We start from the raw sequence: 22,333 nt of genomic DNA, 5'->3' as shown, positions 1-22,333 counted from the left end.
TAAAGATGTATAAGTAACGTTTATGACAGAGAAACTACCTACATGATAAGTAAAAATTAAACTTGTATAAATTGTGAACTTATAAGTACTATATATGACAGTAAATAATAATAATTAAAAAGAAACATAACCTAGAAAACAATTTTTGATATTTTTGTCCTGAGCTCATGATAACGTAAGGAGTTTTGCATTTTCTCAAAAGCAGTTTTAAATTAAATCTCTAATCATGGGGTTGTGAGGTCCGCCCCATCTCCTTGTGAAACACACTGAGGACAGTTACTGCTGCTGTACGTACATGATGGTATATATACATGTAAATCTTTTTAAAAAATATATAATCAAATATTTTAAGCTACAAGCATTAAAAGTAGTCATTTGCTATGCACTTTCCTCATAAACAGCTTACATAATATTTACTTGATCCATAATTAATCCTTATAAGACTTATATGACATCATCTAAAAGTATTTTTTTCATAACTAAATGACCTAAAAGTCAGTGCCAGTGTTTATTAGCCACTATAAGTGTTTCTTCATAGGTTTAGCCTGGTTTGATCTTGATCTTATATTTTTATTAATAGAGCAGCACTTACTGACACTTACTGAGACTTGTTTATGCAGTTACTGAGTCAAAAAGAAACAACTAGTCTAATTAGAGACATGGATTGATAAATCGATTGATTTATAAATCTGATCGCCCAGTGTGACTTTGGTTCTATTTTCACATTGTTTACTTTCTCTTTTCTTGGTCCCTCCTTCTCTTACTTGAACATAATACGCTCCCTAATCCTAAAGCAATTAGTGGACGTTTACTTGCTTAAACTGCTCTATGTTGTTTTTTCCTTTGGGGCATTGAAAGGCCCATAAACGCGTTGATAGACACTGAATGATCCCCTTGGTAGAAAGGCAGTGCTTCTATTATCAGCGCTGCAGGAGGTTACCAATGATAGCTGCTCCCCTTGGCAGCCTTACTCTGCAGCTGTCTCCAGACCTCAGGATAGTAACCAAGATCAGTCCTGGGTCAGATACTGAAAAAATAAAAAAATAAATAATAAAATAAAAGCCACCCTCTCTTCTGGGAGATGGGTTTGAACCCAACAGAACACTACAATTAAAGCACATTGCGCAACCATGCAGACACAACAGACCCAGTTTTTATTCAATGTGGTTTCACTTGCAAAATATAAGGTATTAGACCAATATCTGCAGCAGGCTACCAGTCTGTTGTGCCAATGACTCCACCTAGTGGTTAAAACTAGTCAGGCTCTCAGTAATTTCACCACTATGTCTGTTTGTTTTTTTACTATGGACCTTCACTGCATCCTGGATAAAGTTTGGTTGATTTATTGACTGACTACAATAATAAGCAGCTTTTAGGTGAACCGCAATTAGTAATCCACAAATCATATTTGCTTAAAGAAGATCAAGTCTGCTTAATGTGTTTTTAGCCTATCAGTTAAAATTCACTGACTTTACACATACATTTTCACGCATTTCAATTTTTATTTATTTATTTATTTATTTATTTTTTCAAATTCTCACATTTGTATGACCCCGAAAACCTAAATTGTAAAAATGGAAAAGACTTGATGACTTGTGAGAGTAATCGAATGATTTCTAAGAACCTAAATAAAATCGTGCCGGTACATGGGAAAGAAATCTACAAATAGAAAAATAAATGTGGTGCTGCTGACAGTGACTGTCAACATGTCAAAGTGAGCAAGAACACTACAGTCAGATGGTTGAGGCTTCACTTAGCATGGCCCGCAACAAGTCAGGGAGAGGTCTGCTCAGTCACTCTGCCCCGGGACAGAAGCTGGCCGTCTTCCAAGAAGAAGTGAAAAGGTCAAAATCCATACGCATCAGCACGGCTGAGGTGTTTTGCTTTCCCTTTGCGGCTCCACATGTTTTTATTTCATTTACTGTCTATTGTGTCGCGGCTCCAGAACTCAATTAAAGAAGAGCGTTAAGGGCGCAACAAAGGAAGGATTGTTGCTTTAACTCAGGAAACGGAGGAAGCAGAGTGTTTTTTCCTGCGGACATGGGAGAACTGTTAAGTGAGGCGACAGCTTTGTCCCTCTCATGTTCCCCCCGTTAATTAGTCTGTGTGTGCTTATCTCTGTCTTTCAAGGTTTTCTCTTTCACTGTGTCATGCCGCGTGTTATGTTCAGCCAGCTCTCTGTGAAGACATATTCCCTGTTCTTCTCCCGCTCTTGTTATTTTATTAAACGGCTCCTCTGTTGGCCAAGTTGCCTTTCACAGAGGACTTTGACAGACAGATTAGTGGAGAAGCAGCAGGCACAGACTCGGTGCCCTTTCACCGCGGCATCTGTGCCAGGACGCCAGACACTGCCAACCAGCCGCTGCCAGCTCCACTCCCCAGCTCTGGAGAGGTGAAAATGAGACATACAAATAAACATGTAAACAGACCTTCCAGTAAATGCAATGCACGAAGAGAAACAAAAAATTAAGTGCTTTCAGAAAGTAAGGATGAAGAATGTTGTAAACATTTGAAACTATGTATTGTGAAGGGGTTAGTGTGTTTTATAGAAGAAAAAGCAAACATGAAAGAAAGAGTTACTAAAAAGAATGCACGAAACCCGTGTATAACAAAAATGTGTTTGAACAAGAAGAGGATTTTAACAGAGCGAGTTTAAAGGACAGATTGTACTCGATGTTGTACTGTGCCCACATTTTATATGACCATCTGACTTTTTTTTTTTTTTATAAAGGTTCAAAGGTTGAATTCTGACATTTTGAAAACGATTTCCTCTTGGAATGAATTAATTTAAAGCAGTGTCGACTGCTCTCTGTCTGTAAAAACAGGGCTCATGTCTTTCTTGTGTGTTCTCTACATTTTACATGGTTACTTTTTTTGCTGCGTTAGTTTCATTTGCAGTGGCTGAAAGGTCCAAGGTCAAGCTGCCTTCTTCACTTCATCTGCAGCTCTGTGATGATTAAATTTGTATATTTTGGTAAAATTCCATGTTTATTGTGAGTTTTTATACATACTGTAGCTGCATACAGTGATTGTAAAGATGCAGACAAGTTTCGCCACATAATAATGTACCCTGTCTTGGGCATGTGATCACATCATTTAACTTGCTCACTCGTCCACGCGCACAGAATGATGAATCTTCGGCCTCCACTCACCCTTCCTCATGTTGCCAAGCCATCACCAGGACATCGGTCCATGAGATGCGCGTTAAATTTTTCCGTCACACTGACTGGCTCTTTTGTTGTTTGCCTCCAGCTTGTCCCCCCACTCCCCACCCCATCACGCAGCACGCTGAACTCCTGACCCCAGATTGTGGCAGACTGTGCTACATCTCTCCCAGGACTCCTACTGTCCGGAGAGAGATGAGTCCCGTGTCATCTGCTTCATGACACAGATGCGGCGCTATGCCAGGTGGCCCCCGTAACCTCTGTGTGCCGTCACCAGTGAGTCACGCATGCACACACGTGCAAACGCACATACACACACCTCTAAACTTGCACAAAACGAGGGTGCAGACCATCTGTCTAAAAAATATGTTATACAATAGGTCACTAAGCTGTAATTGGTCAAAGACACAACTAGACTGGTTGCTATGCTGGGTCAAAACATTATTCTTACCTCTTTTAGCCAGTGTTCATATTTAAGTGCTGCAATCTGTCTGGAAGACTACATAAGTAAACATTCTTTACCAGTATTTATATCTCAGTCTTCTCATTGACCTCATCGAATCCCTTAAACTCATATTTAGTTATATAGTATCGCCATTACACCCATGAACACTGATGCCCTTTTGGCATTTTGGATATTTTAGATTAAGTAAATAAACACTCGCTGATGATGGAAAAATGTGCAGTGTATTTTCTCAAAGTCTTTTCCTCAGATGGATTGTGTTATTTTGGGCACCATGTTTCCTGCTTCACTGGAACGGCACGGCGGGCATCTGAATACATTTCAGTTGTAGCTTTAGTGACCTAACGTTTTAGTTAAATTAAGGTTTAAAAAAGCTACTACTATGCCAAGCTTACCTTAGCGTCCTACATGCAACATGTTCACAGTGGCAATGCTGCATACATGCTGTTGTTTACCAGACACAATTTTTACCATATTTACCATCTTACTTCAGCATGTTAGCTTGCTAGCTTCAACTAATTAGCACAAAGTACACAGGGAAGGTCATTAACTGCGGCTAACTACATTTGACTGCGACGTTTCTAAAAACCATAAATGTCAGCCTGTTGGTGGTTCTACACGGAAAGTTGAGATTCATTCGATGGTGACATTTGTGAAACGTGTAGGCCTGACAACAGGAACCTCGGCTTTATGCAATCCATGCAGTCTGCACCGAAGTGGCTGACCCATTGACACTGCTAATGGTGTGGTTAAAAATACCAAAAGAGAAAAGGATATGTAATCGACATCTTCATGAGGCATTCCCCTGGAACAAGAAGTTTTAGAGGCTTCTCTTTTTAACATGGCTTCATGTCTAAGTAAGACATGCCCAGCTTACTTTGTTAAAATTGAGCCTACTTTAAATTGTGAGTAATTTGAAGGGATGAATGTACCAAATCCTGCATGCTCATTGGCCTCCATGGCTTGTTTTTGAGGAGCAAAGCCTTTTATTCTCCTCCTTTCTACTTTTAGTCTGCATGCATTATTCTTTCAATCCTCACGGTGGCACTCTCCACTGACTGTACCGCCGCAGCAGCTGTAAACTCTGAGCTTGTGTAATTCCTTTCATTTTTGATGAGTCAAACCAAGCACTCAGTCTCCTCTGGGGAGATGTCTGATAGGACAGAACGTCTACGGCCAGGGAGGTACTGTGAGGGGGAGGAAGAGAAAGGCGTAGAGGAAAAGTTTACCCAAATTTTGTGCACTTGACACAAGGCCACCAGCATCTTCTGTGGGGGTGGTTTATTTGACGTGACCCCCCCAGCCTCGTCTTGTCAATCAATCACCAAGTGAGGTGAGGAGAATAGGGAGCAGATTAGGTTTCTGCCGGCTGGAAGATGATCCTCGAGTATTTCAGGAGCTGCAGAGCCAGGGTCCCTGTCAGTGTCACCTTCAGGGCCGGTGTGATGCCTCAGAGCTCACGCCTGGCAGCTCCACTGAAGAGACACAACACTGGACCACCTAGGTTCAGATTACACACTATGTGTGTTGATATACACCGATCACCTACAACATTAAAACCACTGACAGGTTAAGTAAATAAAATCAGCCATCATGTGACAATACAATTTTGTGCTGGGAAACTTTTGGACCTGGCATTAATGTGGATGTTACTTAGACATGTACCACCCTTTGATAATATGTAGCACGTAAAAACGTGTCAAGGCAAACTGTCAAAATGAATATTTACCTATTGCTGCATACGAGGAATTTCACTAGGTAAATATACAGTTAATATGCAGTAGGTGGCCATGTGATCCGTCCCTTTAGTCTAGACTGAAAAACAGAGCCGCTGACTTGAGCCTTACTGACATTTTGTCTAACACCACACTGAGGTTGACATTGCTGCAGAAATATCTGAAAATCTATTCTGTGGCTTGTCGACATCTTTGGTTCAAGCATTCGTGTATCCCAGGCGTTAAACCCATAGTCACTTTCTTTCTAGCAGCAGCACATCAAATCTTTTTTTGGACTTGTGGAGTGTTTCAGCATCGACCAGGTGCCATGGTACCGATTCTTCCCAAACACTCGAGCCAGGTGACGTTAATCCTCTAACTAATCACCAAGGACTTCGTTACAGACATTGTGTTCCCAGGATGCTCAATTGACTTACTCCAGTGTCATTATCTGCTCAAATTTGAATCAGTTTAATATTTTGGTTTATGACCAACACATTCCCCTGGTCGTCTGTCCTGTTCATGGACAGTTTCTCCAGGCGTTGTTTGAGTGAGCAGGGAAGAGTCTGCTTTTTGCAGATGATGTGATTCTGTTGGCTTCATCAGACCGTGAACTTCAGCGTGGAATGGTTTGCAGTCGAGGGTGAAGTGGCCTGGATGAGAATCAGCATATCCTAGTCCAAGGCCATGGATTTTTTATTTTCAAGCTGCCAGAAGGTTCAACAAAGATATATGTTTTACTTTTCTATTTTCCTGTAACTGGTTGTGAGGTCAGAGGTGCGTTTGTCAAGAGTTATGTTTAAATTCAAGACTTTTCTAAAGTTCCCAGTATAGTTCTTACTAGCTAGACTGGATTGTGCTGTTTGTTCAGCTCATAAAGCACAGTTTATCATATGCTAGTAAAAATAGTAATACTTCCATACTAGCTGCAGCTCGTGGCACACAAGGCAGTTCTTGTGTCATGGTCACTTGAGTTCAAATCTTTATCTAAATATTTCGCGTCACAATTTTGAGCCCTCAAACTGCAAAGTTGTCAGGTGCAGCTTTAAACACATCTCTGGATTTTAGAGAGCCAGCGCTACATTTTGGGATCCTTCTCCCTCAGCTGTTATTAAGCCTGACCTACTGTACCATGAATCAGTGCATAAATGGATTTTGAATTTGCAACGCCATAAAAAAAAGTCTCAGATAGGGCCTCTTTAATATAAAAATAGGCCTCTTTATGTTGGATGATGGCTTAAAAATGAAAGTCATTGTCAGATGCAGTTTCATGCATGCTCACGCACACATGCACGCACGCACACACACACACACACACACACACACACACACACACACACACACACACACACACACACACACACACACACACACACACACTTCCCCCACCTTAAATCTAGCTGAACAGAGTGGCTCCAGATCGAGTGAGTCACTTATTCATCGTCATGAATAAATCACACCCACTGCTACTCCCTTGTACTCTGCACCACTGGCTTTTCCAAAACACACCTACACACACATAGACACTTACAGTATGTGTACAGAGCAACACACACTGAGGTTGCGTCCTTTTCACCTTTAACGCAGACGCTGAATCCCTTTTGTTGACACCATATTTTCCTGGGTTTGGCATTATTATTCACAACACGACCCTGGGAATGTCTCAGAAAAGGCTCTACTTGAAATCTGAGCCCTCTTTAGATACGGTTCAGTGCTAATTCTATTTTTGCTATTAACGTTTTATCAGTGTTTGCCTTTGAAACGCACCTCTACAGCCCCCGCAAGATATGCAAAAGAGTTTAGAGCATGAGTTTTCGCCACCACCATCTCTTTGTGTCCCTTCCGATAGTTGAGGAAAGAGCAACAATCCTTTGCTCCCTCCTCTTCAAGAAGACATTTGTCACTTTCCATTTTTATAGCCCTCCCCCTCTGCCCTCCTCCTCCCTCTTAACAGTAAAACGGAGTTCATGTCGGCCTGCATTTCCCTGAGGCAAACTGATGGCTACACCCAGGGACCCTGACGTACACACACACAAAGACAAAGTGACTGCTCCTTTTATGCCACTTTGTTTATGTTGTAATCTCTCATCTTGGACAGTGAAGCTGCTCGTGCCTTTTTTCTTTCCTTCTCCTGCGCCCTTCTTGCAGCTTTTACTTATTTTTTATGTTCTTTTTTATGAGGTTCAAATTCAATTCCTTCACGTTTGCCTCAGTATCATCCTTCCCATTCTCTACAGCAAACACCTCACTCTCAGCGTGGGCAAAAAGCCTGTGAAATTTCCCACAGGGCGAGGTAACATGAGTTTGCTTCTACAACATAGGAAATGGATTCGTATCTGAGGCATTGATTTCTTCTCAGCGTTATGGGAAGGACATGGTGCTGAGGTGAAGGCTAAGAGCCCCGTGGTCGATACAAATTGGTATCCCAACGCCGGATGTTCCTCCCTAGTCGGATAGGTTTTTAATACCCCAGCACGGGCTGTAATTGTCATCAGGTGACTGTATTAATTGAGCAGCATCAAGCACATAAATATGACAAGGAGCATTTTATTTTCATTAATTACTTGACTTATGCAGCGCAGGAATTAACTGTGTAAAATAGCTGTAGCAGTTGTATTAGATATTACCACTTTATTATGGATCACCTTTAAAGAATGAGAATGAGGATAAAAAAAAGTAAGGGAAAATCCCCCATGCTCCCCTGCTGCATCAACATGGAGCTCAAAATCCAGACAGCCCTCTCTGTATCGATGTGTTTGTGTGATGGATGGGCGTCACTTCTTTTTCTTCTCCTCTGTTTTGTCCATCACAAGGTGCTTTCTCTGAATAATTCCTGATAGTTACCGGTACCATGGCATTATTCTTTCTTTCACTTTCAAAATAATAAGATTTATGGATGAGTAATGTTGGCACAGTCCAATGCAATTCAATACCCAATTATGTTGTCCGATAAACCGATCAGGATCAGTTAGAAGCCACAGAGCAAGTGTAAAAATATGTTCTTTTGTAAGTTGGAAGTTAGAAACGAAAATGCAACTTCTCAATCTCCATCCAGACTTCATGCTAAGGTGCCTAACTGTCTCCCGTTGCACTGCTCCTTTAAAGCCACGGATTTATCACTGTCTATTCTTTTGTGAGCATTTTGTGTAACATTTTATAAAACTGTTTACCATTATATCATTTAAAGTCTTACACACCAATTTGCTGGGGTGTTTGTAGCATAGACAGATGTTTTATGGCTTGATATAGTTTTTTGTCACACGTTCATATTTTTGCAGAATTGGTCAGTTTTTGTTTTAGTCAAGGTCACAATGTCTGTCTATAATATCTGCGTTATATATCAGCCCAAGTCTACTATTCCCAGATCTTCCCAGCCATCTTATGAGAAACCTGAAGGTACAGAGGAATGTAACAAGCTGTTGCAAAGAGCCTGTCTGTCTCTCTCTCTCAATGAATCACTTCTGCCAACTTCTTGCCCCTCATAGAAATAGCCACGTTCCTCCTCCCACCGTAGCAGCTGGCACCGATCCACAAAACCAAGGGTGAGTCCCAGAAAAAGACGACAACTTAATGGACGGATAAGACTTTTGGATGAGAACGGCGTCGCCACAGATTCCCCCATTTTCCTGCAAATGCGATCCGAACTGCAACTTATTCAGCGGAACAGAAAAAACACACAAAATCAGTGGATATTAGTGACGAAGCATCGCTGGACATGATGGGGAGAAGCTGCATTTTGTTTTTCCTGTTGATTGGTGTGTCCTTTCTCAGCAGCATTGGCTGCCTGGGTGAACACAAGTCTATGAATGACAGTGTGGGCACGGAGGATGTGGAAAGGCCTATGCCTCCTCACATTGTCTTTATCATGGTGGATGACCAGGGTTACGGAGACATTGGCTACCATGGCTCGGACATCCAAACTCCTGCCCTGGACCACCTGGCAGCAGATGGGGTCAAACTTGAAAATTATTATGTCCAGCCTATCTGCTCACCCTCTCGCAGTCAACTCATGACAGGACGGTGAGTTCCCTCATTACATTATTATTCTGATGGCATAGTCACAGCACGGTTTTTGTCTTGTGATGTATTTCTTCATATCATATAAGGAAATTGTAATATAGTGTCACCTGTTTGTGTATTTATAACCAAGGAAATACTTCTCTTTCCTTCTTAATTCATTTTACTGGAATGAAATCCTTTTTGAGTAAAGTGCAGTTTTATTGATCATGACATTAGCTATGAAAGCAGAAATTATTTGTTTTATTGATTTTCTGTCTCCAGCATCTGCAGTGTTATGCCACAACAGCTTCACATCATAGCTATATTAAACCTGATAAATCTTTAAAAAACATAGCTATTGTCCTATTGTGCTATTGTGTTCCTGAACCTCTTTAGTTGTTTAATGCTGAATATATATTTTCGCCTGTTGACTGAAACTGATTTCAACAAAAAAGTTGAATTACAGCTAACAATGCAATGTAATAATGCAGTATTCTTTTCTCTCATGTCAGCTACCAAATTCACACAGGACTCCAGCATTCAATCATCCGACCACGTCAACCCCTCTGCCTGCCCCCAGACATTCCCACCCTACCAGAGCGTCTGGTTGAAGCTGGATACGCCACACACATGGTGGGTAAATGGCACCTGGGATTCTGCAGGTCGAGCTGCCTGCCCACTGGTCGTGGCTTTCAGAGTTTCCTGGGCACGCTGACTGGAAGTGGAGACCACTATTCCTACCAGAGCTGTGATGGAGCTGAAGCTTGTGGATTTGACCTGCATGACGGGGACAGACCTGCCTGGGAGATGAGCGGGAACTACTCCACTCTGCTCTATATAGAAAGGTGAAAAAAGAAAGGTCCCTCAAACTGCAAAGGTCATCCAAAACGACACACTGAAATAAACTTAAAATTCTATATTTAATCCATTTTTCTCCAAACCAGAGTGAAGCAGATCTTGACAAGCCATGATCCCCAGACACCACTCTTCCTCTACCTGTCTCTTCAGGCCGCCCATACACCCTTGCAGGCACCAGACCATTTCCTGCATCACTATGATTCCCAGAGTAACCGTCTCAGGCGTCACTACGCAGCCATGCTGAGCTGCCTGGATTACGGGGTTGAACAACTGGTCCAGGAACTGAAGGAATGCGGCCTCTACAAAAACTCAGTACTGATCTACTCATCTGATAACGGTGGGCAGCCTCTGTCTGGAGGAAGCAACTGGCCACTGAGAGGTGGCAAAGGGACGTACTGGGAGGGGGGCATCCGGGCTGTCGGCTTTGTCCATAGTCCCCTTCTGAAGAGGAAGGGTGTAGTAAGCAAAGCACTGATCCATGTCTCTGACTGGTACCCTACATTACTGGGGCTTGCAGGAGCCCCACAATCCCACCATGGCCTTGATGGTCATGACGTATGGGGGAGCATCAGCGAGGGCCTGCCATGTCCTCGCACTGAAATCCTTTTCAACATTGACCCAGTCTCCAGGCAAGCCGGGGAACCATATGACAAGGCACTGGTAATCAACGGCTTTGGGATCTGGGACACAGCCGTGAGGGCAGCATTTAGGGCTGGGGACTGGAAGCTACTGACGGGAAATGTGGGTGACGGGGACTGGATACCACCGCATGCTCTTCCTGGTGGTCCCGATCGGTGGCAGAAACTTGAGAAGCGGCGCAATGAGATTGGGAAATCAGTTTGGCTGTTTAACATCAACTCTGACCCCTATGAGAGGTCCGACCTGGCAGAAGCTCGTCCAGAAGTAGTGAAGCATCTGCTGACCAGGTTGGCAGAGTACAACCAGACCGCCGTCATGGCTAGAAATCCACCAGATGATCCCATGGCTGACCCAGAGCTTCATGGAGGGGTGTGGAGCCCCTGGCTGGGCCTGGAGGGACAAGAGCAGGACCATGAAGAGAATGGCAGGAAAGACAGGATGATCAAGATTAAGCATTGCAAATTATGCAAATTAAAAGCCCTCTTCAAGAGGGTCGGGTCACGCCTGCAGAGAAACCCCTTATTCTAAAAAAAAAAAGAGTCTCTTCTGGCGTTGTAATTAAACTAAAGGATTCAGCATGCCTCACATGAAAAAGAACGTGTCTAAACTTTAATAGCTCTTTCCAAAGGACGCGTTATGAGATGGATTATGTCAGGAGATAGTACTTAAAAAACTGTATTCATTGTGTTGCCCTTGGTCATACATGCAAAATAAATCCAGAGATAGTCTCATGAATATTGAAAAAATACAGCTTGAGAGAATAGTTTTCACCTTGCAAGCTTTTTTACCTCTACACGCCTTGTCACCCACCTTACTGGATGAACTGGATGAAATAGCTAACAGCAAGTCTCAAAATCCAAAATGTGAGGTCTAAGGAAGCATACTGACATCTAGAACAGGAGGAAGCAGAAAGTAAAGACAAATATGAACAAACACAAGACGCCAGACCAGAAGAAAAGCAGAGGTCAGATAGACAAGATAGATCCACAATCAAATGCTGAAGGTCGGCAGATAAACAGGCAGCCTGATAGACAAAGCAGACAGATTTGTGCGGCTGGCTGAGCAAGCTGAGTCACTCGCTGTCCTGCAGCCAAACTGCGGCAGGGAGACTGTGGGCTGTCGTTGGACTGTGCAGGGAGCAATGTGTGTGTCGCTGGGCATGTACGACTGTATTCATGAATAGTTTGATTAATACACGTAGAGATAGAGCGCGTGCATGTGGAAGTGAGGCCTGTAGTGACCTTGCAATGTCTCATCTCTTAATCATCCAAGAGGACCCTTTAAAGAGGACACAAAGACACCCACGGGGCTTGTTTTTGTCAAATGTCACCTTGTTCTTTTTTCTTAGGGGTTACACAGATTCACGTCTGCTCACAGTACTCTCCTTTGCCTTTGAAAGACCTCTGACTGCCGCGCAATGTCCAGTCCCTGCGGCAGCGACGCACCAACAAAGGTTCAACAGCTGATACTGTCAGAACTCATCTATGTAAGAAAATGCTGAATAAAAATCTGTGTTTGCCAATCAGTACTTCACTTTGCAGAAAATGAGAACCCAAACCTATTGGTGTCTTGGGAAAATGTAGCTGTATTTTATAGACCTGTTTTCTGATATTCTAGTTTGTTTTAAGATTGTATGAAAATAATGGCTTTCCCCCAGTGTCTATATAAAGGATATTTATATTATATCTACATGTGTTCCTTATATACATGACAGCAACTTGTTGTGGTACACCACAGAAAAACATTTTTTTTCCATTAAAAATAGATACCACTGTTTCTAAGATCATGCTGACATAACCCTAACCCTAACCCTAACCCTAAGAACGTCAATAAATATGGATCCTGCAAAACCCAACATTTTGTTTCCTGCTCCAAAAGAACAAACTAAAGAAGAAAAAAAAAAGAAGTGGTTATGGCTATTTAAATATTACTAGGAAAAACAAACATGAAATAAAAGTCTCAAAGCTTGCTGGATGTGCCCAAACAATCGACAAGACAGGTCAAAACAGGTTTTGCCGTGTATGCGCTCTTGTTCCAAAGAAAGGAAGGGTAAAGGGTAAAGGTGTCTTAAGATGCTTCACACTGTTTCACACTGTTCAAATTCAATCAAAGCTTTGCACAGCAATGTATATAATCTTGGTAGACACAATACAATATAATGCAGTGGGATTTTCACTTGGTACCTACCACTGGGTTAAGGTTTAAGCCTAGTTTATGGTCTCTGTTGTTTCAGCATAGCTCCATACCCTACATCATACACCATATCCTGACGTGCACCTCACTAGGAATGTCCAATCTAAACATTGCGATGATGTAGACGCAACGAGTGTGATCGGTCCAAAATACATTTCTTTATTCACATCTCTCAGTGGCCAGATAAGCACTGAAAATGTTTCCCTCCTTTCTCCACCATGTCGTCAAATCAGACGTCTTCTTCCTTTTTTTTTTGCGTATTTCAGTAGAAATAACTTGCTATTAACTTTAATACAGTCCACTAATTTCCAGTTGCCAGATATTCAAAGTATGCAGAGGAACAACAACAAGTGGCCCGTGTTTTAGTTGTGTAATTACACAACAATGCAAACACACCACAAGTGCTTTCACCTGCAAAAAGTCCACTGTGACTTCGGATTCGAGTTAATACTCCCTTATATATTTTTCATATTAAAGTACTGGAAGTACTTCGACATGTTTGAAAATAGTTGCCTGCTGAGTTGGCCAGACCTTTGTATCTCAGTTCCCAGAGATACAATATTAGCTGAACCGGGAACCTATTGAAACATGCCCCACAACGAAAGCCAAATGACGTGTTGCCAGACTAATATACTGATAAAAAATGAGTGTGCACAAGGCTAACATTCACATCCATTAACACACCAAATGGCTCATGATCCAAGTCAATGTCAAAGTCTGCTTTGTTTTCAGTTCTCCCACAAAGGGCATTATATGGTTATTAAAGGTACGTAACAGACTGAAGTGACATAACAGTTTAAAATGGCATGTAGTCATGTTACATTATGGGCCGCAGGTTTAGTTAAAAACTGACCTGCTGTATCAGTTTGACTCATTTTGTGCTACATGGAGCACTGCTTAAAGGTTAAGAAACATAACAATATTATGGTTATTACTGTTGTTACTATTAATCAGTGATCTGTGATGAACTGTAGCCTCCTGCATCCAGTCTGATGTGCTCCACACCAATTCATCCCCTCCATCTCACTATATAAAAGGCAATTAGCCGGTCTGGCAGAGGCTCATGCTGTCTGTTGTGGTGTGATGTGTCTGTCTGCTAGTGAGGCTGCTGCTGTGCTGTGATAGGAATAAACCAGTGGTGGATCTGTTGCTCTCCAGCAGCATGTAACACACTAAACAGCTCCAGAGCTGTTAGTGTGCAGCAGCTCACTCCTTGACCCCAGCCTTTAGGTGTGTGTCTTCGTCAGAGTGTGTGGATGTGGAAGCGTTTCTGGGTGAATATGTCACCTTCAATCCCCCCCACCCAGAAGCAACAGGGCTGCAGATTTCTGTCCCAGCGGCCCAATGATGAATATTCAGCCGTCCTTCCCCACCATCTCTTCCCCCTCTGGTCAACACTTGCCTCCACCTCCTCCCTCGCTTCTCTTCCCTTTGTCTCTCTCGCTTTATTGTGCTCCTCGTCCCACTCACTTGTTGGTGCTCATTTGGAAGATCGAGTTAGAAGTATTAGCCGTGTTTTGCTCAGAGCTCTGTGGTGTACAGTTAAATAGAAAGAGTGGAGGAGGGAAAAGACAGTTCCTCAGAGGCTGCAGGGGGCTGTCGTGTCTGAAGTGCCTGAGATTAAAAACCCTGTTTAGTGGAGAAGCCTCGCTGCAGCACATATATGACGTGTGACAGTAAGAATAAAGTGAAAGGAAAAGGCTGGAGAGATTACTATATCTTGTTACTATTTACCCTGTTTGTGGCTCTCTCGCAGTACTACTGGTTCGTACTGAAGAGATAAGTGTTGAAATTTCAAAAGGACTGAATAATTTACAAAACCAGCTGGGACCTGTAGTTTTTATCAAGCGTTACTCAAGCAGGAGTAATTAGAGCATTTGTTAGGGACTGAGACTTTGAGGAGTAAACTTGAAATGAGCTGTGCACCTGTTGTTTATAATTAGGAAAATGACTCCTAGTGTAATACACTTCACAGATCAGGCGTAACGTTATAACCACCTTCCTAAAATTGTGTAGTTCAACTTGTTCCCCCAAAACAGTTGTGACTCGTTATGGATATGGGTCTTCTGAGGGTGTCTGGACCTTTGCGTCCTTGGGTTGAGGGGAGGGGCCTCTGTGGATCATCTCACAGATATATGATCAGTTTGGGATCTAGTGAATTTGGAAGCCAGGGCAACACTTTGTGCTGTTTTTCATGTTTTTTTTTTGTTATTCCTTAACCCGTCTTTGTGTGTATGTGTCTGTGTCAGGCTGCATCCTGCAGGGGATAGCTATGGTCAGTAGTCATTGTAGCATCTAAATGCACAATGCTCGGTGTCATGCTATATAAGATGCTATATTGATAGGACAGTTTGCTTCCTATCAGGTACAGCTCAAGTAATTTGCAAACACAGAAGACGTTTCACGGAAATCATTGTGAGGATATGGGAATATGGAAGGTTTGTATTCGCAGTTCATCACCAAAGCACATCTTCCCGTATGTGCCAAACACACAAACACACACACACACGCACACACCAAAACCCCAGATTTCTGACAAGCCCCGTGCATGAGAGATGGTGGTAAAGACAATCGTTAGGTGCCCACGCATCTGATTCCCGCAATGCCGCGGTGGCCTGCAGAAACAAGCCACTGTCAGAAGATATAAATCAGGGAGGAGGTGTTACGCCAACACACGCTCACACACACACACATACACATGTGAACACACTGTCCTATGCGGTGTGTGGGAGGGAGCTGTCGTACCCACTGTTGGATAATCATATGAAGGTGAGGCTAACTTCAGATCTTAAGGTTCCTTGCTGAAGTGGCGAGGTTAAATACAAACTGTACTCATTATCTTCTTGTGATTGACACTGTCTTCTAGATTTCACTCATGACTAAACGCTGAAAGTAAGTGCAGTGCTTTCTCTGCACTCAGTCGGAGACAGAGAGAGCAGGGTGTCCACAACTCAGTTGGGACACACTGAATAGAGTATCTGGCACCATAACTCGCAGCCCATTAAGCTCTGAAATCGCCCTGATGTACTATTAGCTGCTTACTTGGGACGATGTGACGACCTGGTAATTGACGAAGAGAGGCAATAGATCCACTCTAATGTGCCGTCCACAACAGACTGATCCCAGTGAATCTGCAAAGCCTAAGATGAAGATCCAGTGAAAGACTGACAATGAGCTGTCTCGGTGCAGCTCAGCAGCAGACGGGAAGGCTTGACCCCAGGGTGTCTGTCAACACATGAGCACCTTAAATCCATGAAAGCCGCATGACGCTACAGCGCGAGGGTGGAGGAATAGAGCGGCCATGAGCCAAGCTGAAAAACATTCTTATTGCATGAGTCACTCCCCTTTGGCCTCTACAACGCTGCTGTTACAGTACCACGGCTTTTAGAGCATGTGGAAGTGAGAGGCCCACTGGAGACTGTAGAAGACAACTTTAATAACCTGGGTCTGTCTGGATGTGTGCTGCTCAAATGGGGAAAAAACAACCCAGATGTCCTATATTACAATTAATTCCATCTCAAGTGTTAATGGCAGAATGACAATCCTTTATTTTATGTCTTCTTTTGTGTAAAAGATAATATTTTGTCTGCACAATTATTACTGTGTGCACCAAGATGTTTTTTTTTTTTTTTAAATTTTCTCTGGTGTTATATCATTCTTGTTTGCTCCCATCAGATATATAGCAAGAAAACATACGATATGTATCCAGTGGCATAAAAAAAAAAAAAAAATTAAAAGCCATAGTTTTTAGGTGTAAGTATGTTTACCTCAAAACCCAAAAGAAGAGCACTTAGTTGCTTTCTACCACTGTAATGTATATTCTTTAGAATAACCTCAGAAGAGCTGCTCATGCATCAGAGAAGGTTTTCTGTGCCGGGTTTATTTTTCACATGTTGAATTATTTAGAGCCAAGTGATGAGGCAGGAGCCATCCAAACACGAAGTGCGGACAATGAGAACTTTGAGCGGCAATCGCTTTTCCAAAATGCAGAGTTGTAAGGGGTTGCCAAATGAGAAAACGACTAAATGCACTCACAAAGAGGTGTTTGAGGAACCACTGAAAAGTCTGATGCAACAGCTTTGCCACAAATTCTTCTTTTACAATACTTGTACCCTTTCATTGACAACGGTCACTTCCACTTCATGTCCGGTTTTATGGTCTCTGTAGTAGCACTGGGCTCCGTCATACTGAAAGTGTTTCTAATATTTGATTATTATTAATCATTATTATTTATACAGTTTAAGATGCATAACAGACATAAAAAGCATTAAAAATGACAAGTATAAGACACTGAAGAAATAAGATAAAAAGATAAAAGATTTGGTTCCTGCTAGATTAAATATTTTAAGCCTAAAAATTCTGAAAAAGTGAAACGAAGCTTCAAGAACATCACTAGTGTCCTCTCCCTTTTTACTTTTCCTGCTTATTCTTCTTACAGCATCTAACCTGCTGTTTCTTCATGAGGTTTGTTACATCAGTAGTTGCACAGTTGCTAAAAGGTCAGACATAAGTGAGACATAAGATGATAATCAGAAGAAAAATGCATTCAGTGGAACAATACTTCATTTACTTTTTCATTTTTTATTTTATTTAGTTTTATTTTGCTCATGTAACACTGTTTAGTTTTCAGGCCTCTTTTTACCCCGCTCGAATGAATAGTCAGAGACTTTTTTTTCCACGGAGATATGGAGGCGATATAAGGGTTTGCAGGCTTCATTTTAAGGGGTGGCGAGCCTGGAAGGTTCAGATCCGCTGCTCTGCGCTCCGTGGTTACCGCCCACCCTTCAACCTGCCACAGCACAGCCTGTCCAGGGTCTCATCTGACAGGCACATCACAGAGAAACACAGCGATTCAGCAATTAATACGACTGCACCTCTGTGCCCTCGTTAATTAGGCTTTCATATCAGAGCGGCTCCCTGTAATTATGGCAGAATCTGGTCGCGCTGCTCCTGTGCTCACTGCAAACACTCATTAATCGCCGGCAATGCTCTCTAAACACCGTGCCAGATACTCGCTCACAGTTCAGAGGCAAAGCAGAGAGAGAGAGAAAAAAAAGAGGAGAAAGGAGATGCAAAGTTTGCACACTGAATACCCATTGTGATTTAGCATAGATCCCACTGATTCTGGGTTTTATTATGCCTATATTTGAATTATGTTGTGGTATTTTGCCTGTGCAATCAACCAGGAATGATGCCATTTAAATTTTATTTATTCATTCTGCCAACAAGCAGAAAAAATTAAATATTTTCTTGGTAATAAAATCTTACATACTTGAAAAAAAGAAATATGTATAAGAATACAGCATTATGACTGATTGGTCATGATCACTGATTATCTTGTGATTGTGGATCCTGCCAGTGGATTTATTTTCCTTTATTAGACAGTACAGTAAACACTTTGTCCCCAAAGTTGATGTAGTACAAGCAGAAGAGATAGTGAAAGTGGAAGGATTTAAGTCGCTCCTGTGAGGTGTTGCTCAGTGTTTCTGCAATGGATCAAAAGTAGGAAGCAAAGAAGTAAATCAATGAACAACAGACGAGCTACCGTATCTCCAGTTGCTGAAAAAGTAAATGCAGGTTCCGACAGAAAAGTGTAAGAGCTCACACTGGATCATGGTTTGTTTTGTGTGGGGTTGTGCGACGCTGTCCGCTGCATCTTATATGGTGAGCATGTGACATCAGGATGTATTGGTGTGTTTGGTCTGAAACAATGTTGAGGTGGTGGGGACGTGTCAGAGGAGCATGAAGAGGAGAGTGAGATGATGAACATCATTCACTTGTATGGTCGGCGGTTTTAATTTTGTCGCTGATCGGCATGTGTGTTTGTGAGTTTTCTAATTTATGAGATAACGACTGAAGAGCATCTGAGGAGGAAGGTGGCTGATCAGCATGTGATCAGTGATGGGAAATGAACAGGGTGACAAGTGGACAAGTTAAACACATGGAACCACAACCCAAAACAGTTGTGGCTCATCAGAGAATGGACATGGGTCTTCTGAGGGTGGTGTCTCTAACGTGAGACACTAGCCGTGCACTCTGACAAGATGATCAATGTTATTCACTACTCCTGTCATGGGTCTTAATGTTGTGGCTGATTAGTGCATATAAAAGAGTAACTCCTAAATCTAACTTTAAGTATTCCATATCAAATTTCACAGTGAGAGGTAATCTGCTCATATATGTGTGTGTGTGTGTGTGCATAATTAAGTGTCTAAAATCACATCTAGATTAATAGAAAAGTCCACTGTCTACAAACAGAAATTATACATAGAGATTATCTTAGGTAACATAAGCTGACTGCAGAGTGTGCAGCTGTAATCACACACACAAGCACACTTAAACATGGTGCCAAGAGAATAAATTAATACCCTTCATGAGATATTCATGAAAGCTCAGATAAACCTTTACAACGCAGCGGGCCATTACATAACTCATATAATTCCCTGTCTCTTATACAATGAGGCTCTGGCACGCAGTTAAAATCCCTAAAACTGCGAATGAGTCGATATGATTAGGCTTCCTGGTTTTTACATCTCGCCCTGAAACGTATCAAAGGTATGAATTATCGTGTAAAAAATAAAACAACAAATAAAAGACCTGAAATTTAAATGCAATAAATTAAAACATTTCATGTGAATGAAGTGAAGATTTGCTTTCAGCCAATAGGTAATTTATAAAGTAAGTCGGTACTTTCAAAAACATTTAACCTCCATTGAGTGTGTCGCTTAATGCATGTTTACTCTGTGGTGTCATCGAAAGCTCAAGTTATCAATGTGAAAATGTAAAGAAAAAAAAAACAACAACAACAACTGAAGGACAAGATATAAAATATCCAAACTTAAATGTTGAAATTGTATCAGATAAAGGAATAAATCTAAAAATGTTCAAGAAAAAAATACCAGAATCAGAGGAGCAATATTCCAACTGTAGTGTTTGTGTTACAAATTACACAAAATATTCATATATATATATATATATATATATATATATATATTATATTATATATATATATATATATATATATATATATGAACAGTCTGAAATAGATTTTGATTGTAAAATGGAGAAGCTCCTGGTGCCACATTTTGAAGTGTGACTGGTTTCGTTTTTGCTGTCAGGGAGCGGTTTAGGAGATGTACACCATAATTCAGTGGGCATGCAGCTAATTTCTTTGTGCCAATATTAAAATATTGCGGCATCACATCTCAGCGCACGACTTGAAGGATGCTGCGTTCGCCGGCTGCTCTGGTGTCAGCTTCACCTCTGTGCGTTGGAGGCTGAGGAGACGGGGGGAGACGCTGCCGAACTGAACCTGGGTCTGCAGCTCCTGCTGAAGCGGGAAAGATCTCGCGTGGCTTGCATCCCACCTCTACCACTACTACAGAGAGCGGAACGAGAACAGAGGTCTCACTCTGCTGTGGTTTCTGGTTTGAGGAAACAACCAAATAAAACGCAGCAAGAGAGTAGCTACAACATAGACACAGGCACTCAAGTATACATCTGGAAAATAATTTAATTTGAAACATAGATTTAAAGACTTCATATGTGCTGCTTGTGTGTAGGAGTGCAGGGGTATAATGAGACTTCTGAGGTTCTTGTTGGGAAGAATTATGCAGGAGTCCCATTTAAATTAAGTGCAGGTGGCATATGGCACAGGACTTTAACTCCGTTAGCCGATAATCAATCATTAGGCGGAAGGATGCAGTGATAAACTCAGTTTCACACTTTCACTGCTCACGGATGTTGTTGGCATTACATTTGAATTCAGCCATGACATGATATTTTTGCTGTTGGTCGGAAAAAAACTTTGTTTTTGTAGCACGTGGAGCTAGGTTTGGGTGTGTCCAATTCAAGTGGAGTGGGAGCCACACCAACCAACACAAAGTGAAGCCCAGTACAAACCCAGTCAGGTGGCACAAAACTAACAGGACAGTGAAAGAAACTGTCAGTCAAACACAAGAAGTCCACACGCTGCCTTCAAACGTTCAAACCTGTCTTCAATATTTCCACTTATGAAGTTGTAACTATCGCAGAAAGCAGCCGTTGATGTGGAGTTTACTCATCAACACGACGACGAGTGAATCTGAAGACAGCAACATCCTCACTCCTCTGAGAGGAGCTGCATGGTGAGCCATACATGAGAAGGGGCTTTAATTATGCAATTTCCCCACTGTGGGACAAATAAAGTTTTTTCAATTCCATTCCAATAGGCTATTTTGACTTGACTTGGATGGATAGATAACACACTACTTTTCAGAATAAAATGACATTACATCCTATTAGTACCAATGAATACCATAAAACACAAACCTCAAAATGTACAACATGGAAAACAACTTGTGTTTTACTAAAATAGTTTATATTGCATTGCTGCTTTGTCGCCGTAGAGCACTGACTTTGTGCTGGAAGGTATTTTCTCTTTATACAGGACGACTGGTTTAATTGCCACAGTGAGCACTAGTTAACCCATGAAGTCGTTTGGAGGATGTCTTCTATGGCTCTTCTATAACAGATATTGAGTTGTCTTGGGCCTTGAGGCGGACATGTGAGATTTCTTTTCTTTTCTTTTTTTTTTTTTTAACTCAAAGCCAGTGTAAAGAACTATATATGTGGAGTTTGGAAGATGTGGATGTTTAGCAGAGAATGAATGAGGCCTATCTTGCACTGTTTGAGGATGTAACACATTTTATTCATGTAAACTATTTATTTCGCATGTGAGTGTTTTATATATATAATGGTTTGGTATTGCATGTACAGCAGAACATGCAGCAACATGCTTTTTTACATTCGTTTATGGTGTACTTGGGCAGTTCATAAAATAATAAAACGTCAGCCCCTGCACATGTATTGCCTAAATTGCCAGTGCCCTGCATTTCCCCTCTCCTTGCAGACTTACAATTACAGTGCTGCTGCAAGTTATTATGCAAGCTGCATTTTATTTTATACCAAATATAAAACTAAATTTTATTTAATTCCTGTTTTCACTTCACTGAATCTGACTCCATTGCGCCTCTACCTTCACTTTGGCACCGCATGCGTCAGGGGAGGAGGAGAGCGTCAAAGGTCAGGCAGGGGTAAACGGTGGGACTATAGAGGGAGGTTCACTAAGTGATGTGCAAGGTGCCAGAAATATTCGAAGTGCTTTAATCCAAAGCATGAAATATCAAATAGAAATGTGGTAAAGGTAACGCCCATTTGACGCTCGAAGTTCCTCTCTTTCGACACAGAGTGACTCATCACCTTAATAGAAGATCTCGATTACTACAGCTACCCCCCTCTCTCCCCCCTCCTACTCCCTTCTC

At 41.8% G+C, this 22,333-nt stretch overlaps 1 protein-coding gene across 1 annotated transcript; it reads left to right on the top strand.

The window, feature by feature from the left end:
• The first annotated feature begins 8,947 nt into the window (after positions 1-8,947).
• si:dkey-174i8.1 (arylsulfatase I) lies at positions 8,948-12,363 on the top strand. Its single transcript, XM_047603512.1, has 3 exons — positions 8,948-9,362; positions 9,854-10,186; positions 10,286-12,363. The coding sequence occupies exons 1-3, from the start codon at positions 9,058-9,060 to the stop codon at positions 11,364-11,366; spliced, it is 1,719 nt and encodes a 572-aa protein (XP_047459468.1). The 5' UTR covers positions 8,948-9,057; the 3' UTR covers positions 11,367-12,363.
• Positions 12,364-22,333: the final 9,970 nt, after the last annotated feature.

Source organism: Mugil cephalus, chromosome 13 (assembly GCF_022458985.1).
Source record: "Mugil cephalus isolate CIBA_MC_2020 chromosome 13, CIBA_Mcephalus_1.1, whole genome shotgun sequence".
Classification (NCBI taxonomy): domain Eukaryota; kingdom Metazoa; phylum Chordata; class Actinopteri; order Mugiliformes; family Mugilidae; genus Mugil; species Mugil cephalus.
This window is presented reverse-complemented; position numbering and strand designations above follow the sequence as displayed.